This window comes from Nanorana parkeri, unplaced genomic scaffold (assembly GCF_000935625.1).
Source record: "Nanorana parkeri isolate BGI_ZX_2015 unplaced genomic scaffold, ASM93562v1 scaffold1320, whole genome shotgun sequence".
NCBI classification, from domain to species: domain Eukaryota; kingdom Metazoa; phylum Chordata; class Amphibia; order Anura; family Dicroglossidae; genus Nanorana; species Nanorana parkeri.
In genome coordinates this window covers 72,668-75,493 of record NW_017307588.1, presented here as the reverse complement: position 1 = coordinate 75,493, position 2,826 = coordinate 72,668, and the positions used below count along the sequence as shown (strand labels likewise).

General features: G+C 44.4%; 1 protein-coding gene across 1 annotated transcript in view; it reads left to right on the top strand.

Annotated features, from left to right (window-relative positions):
- The window catches only part of ATPAF2 (ATP synthase mitochondrial F1 complex assembly factor 2), a 9,985-nt gene extending 7,159 nt beyond the window's left edge, over nucleotides 1-2,826 (top strand). Inside the window, exons 8-10 of the mRNA XM_018569302.1 lie at nucleotides 36-148; nucleotides 1,136-1,251; nucleotides 2,626-2,826. Coding sequence (XP_018424804.1) covers nucleotides 36-148; nucleotides 1,136-1,251; nucleotides 2,626-2,763 — 367 coding nt within the window. The 3' untranslated portion in view covers nucleotides 2,764-2,826. The remainder of the gene's footprint in view (nucleotides 1-35; nucleotides 149-1,135; nucleotides 1,252-2,625) is intronic.

The following is a 2,826-nucleotide window of genomic DNA, read 5'->3' as shown; positions in this document are numbered from 1 at the left end:
TCTTTTTTTTTTTTTTTTTTTTTTTTTCTCCATAGATACAATGTTGTGATTGGCTCCTCCACCAGCATCGTGGGTCCTGTCATTCCTTCTGAGACCAAAGAGGTGTTCTGTCGCCACTTGGCATCTTACAACTCCTGGGCGTTATTAGGTCAGTTCCACTCTCAACCCAGCTGGGTTAGCACAGGGTGTAGTGAGTTTCTTGTGGTGCATTCAGCAGTTTTCAAGCCAGCTATGTGTTTAATTCAACTTCCATCTGTGTGTACTACCATTTTATGTTCCATCTTGTTAATGTTCTCTCCTGCTGCTCTCTATGCTACTGATGTCAGCGGGTTGAGAGCTACCACTGCCTGCCCATCCAAAGAACAGAGAGGGGAAGAAGAATTGGAGTGACGTAGTAGAAAAGTCAGTGGCACTCCAATGAGAATTTCAGTCAAAGTTCTTTATTGACAAAAGAATTGTCACATCGTAAAGGATCGATTTGAGATTTCTTTTGTCAATAAAGAACATTGACTGAAATTCTCATTGGAGTGCCAGTGACTTTTGTACTACGTGATACTGATCTGCAGAGGCATCTGCTGTTATCTTGGCACCCACCCATTATCTAGGGTTATATCCGGTCAGGAGTGCGACGGGATCTACTTGAAGAAACGCAGCAGTCACATGACTTGAGCAGGGGGAAGAGGGTGGAGTCTGGTCAGGGGGTACATAATTGAAATGTTTGCTGGAGTTCCACTTTAAAATGAAAAACTGCTGTAGATATATTTAAAGAGGACTTTCCTATTTTATTTATTTATTTTAAATTTCTAATTAAACCATCACTGCTAGAGACGCACAGATTGCTGTTGCTTCAGAAAAGGTTAGTTGCCTGGCAGTGATGCCGGTCAGGAACGAGCATGCACCGAGTGAAGTCAGGGTAAAGTTAGACTCCCAATCAGCATACTTGTTCAGGATCAGAGATACAAACTGTTCGAGCCGTGGGCTTGTATTACAGCCAGACAAATGGCACTTTTAGAAGGAGCTCCTGGCACTGGTAGCATGTGTATTCCTCTGATATGTTGTACTCTGTGTTTTATATGAAATGGTAGATGATGATGATGATGATTGATGATGAATTTTCACCATTGCTTTTGGCCAGGCATTGAATTCATTACTACCCAGATGAAGTCTCTGGTCCTCTCTATGGGTCTCATAGACCGGTTCCTGACTGTGGAGAAAGCTGTCGTCTTATCGCGCTTAGAGGAGGAGTACCAGGTAAAGAGGAAACTTGCATTTTCTGCCTTTTGCATTTTCTGCCTTTTGACTCTGTTGAGTTCTGATAATTTGAGATCTCCGTGGCCCTTTCACACTTCCATCCACTTAGGCCCATGTCAGACTAGCGAGACCTAGTATAGGAGCCTCCTGTAATAAAGACCGATCACTCTCCTTGTGCAGGGTGACTGGTCTGGTCTCCGCACCCCACTACTGTAATAAAGACCGGTCACTGCAGCTTGTTTTCAGCGCAACATGTCAAAAATTACTTCACTGTAATAACATTACAGTGAAGTTTGTCCACTCAGGAAATGTTACTATAAAGCTTGCCAAAAAAAAAAACCCAACATGATGGAACGCAACAAATTGGGAGGAAATCAGAAGGTGCAGTTGCAAGTGAACGGATCCACCGTGGACTTGCGTGTACCTTCTGATTTTGGTGTGAATGCACCCTTAAAGTGTAATGACAACAATTTTTTTTTAGCCGTCCACAATGTAGGGAAGAGGTAGAATCTCTGTCAGCCCTTTATTGCTGCCCTGTGAAATTGCCCCACTTCCTGTTTTGTTAACAACTGGGCTATCGGGACAACAAGTGAGGTAGACAATCTTCAATACAGGTACAGAAAGCATTTCTCAGGGGTAGGCAAACTCCAGCCCCCTCCAGCTGTTCTGAAATGTCAAATCCCATCCCAAATGTCTCTGGGGGATCATGCCTGAGTCTTGCAATGGCTCATGGGATTTGTAGTTGCGGCACAGCTGAAGGGGTGAAGTTTGCCTACCCCTGCTCTACGTAGTCACTGGTGCAGAAAGTGAAGGAGATCTCCCCAACAGGGAACAGACAAAAGTAAAGTCCTTACAGAGATTCTACTAAAGAAAGTTTTAGCTGATGTTTCTGATAACTGAAAGGGAGTTTTAATGCAACTCTGTTACTAAAATAAAGATTCAAAGTACTGTGGCCCCTGTAAAGGATGCCCTAAAACATCTGGGAGTGCTAGATCTCCGGTCCTCCACTGCACTTGGTGGTTCAGTCCACCAATCCTTATCATTTGTGTCTGCTGTAGTGCAGGGAGTACGCAACCTCAGCTGTGGTGAAACTACAAGTCCCACAAGGCATTGCAAGACTCCTGGAAGCCACGGGCATGACTCCCAGAGACATGGTGGGATTTGTAGCTTCACCACAGCTGGATTGTCGAGGTTGCCTATCTCTGCTGTAGTGGCTTAGGGGCCATTGAGGGACCAGGAAATCAATACTGCAGGATCTTCAGAAGCGAGTATTCAATGTTTGCTTTGCTGGGGAAATGTATTTTGAATCCGCTATAATATTGCATCTTCCTGGAGTTTGTATCTTTAACCATGTGCTTTGTTATTCCGGTACAGATCCAGCATTGGGGGAAGGTAGAGTGGGCTCACGATTATGATCTGCATGAATTATGCGCTCGGACGGCTGCGGGAATTCTATTCATTCATCTTTGTTCTTCAAGCTCAACTGTAAAACATAAACTCTTACAAGACTGACTTCGGGCTGCGCAACCAAGAGGCTAAACCTTGGCTGTGGCGGCCATGTTTGACAACATGAAG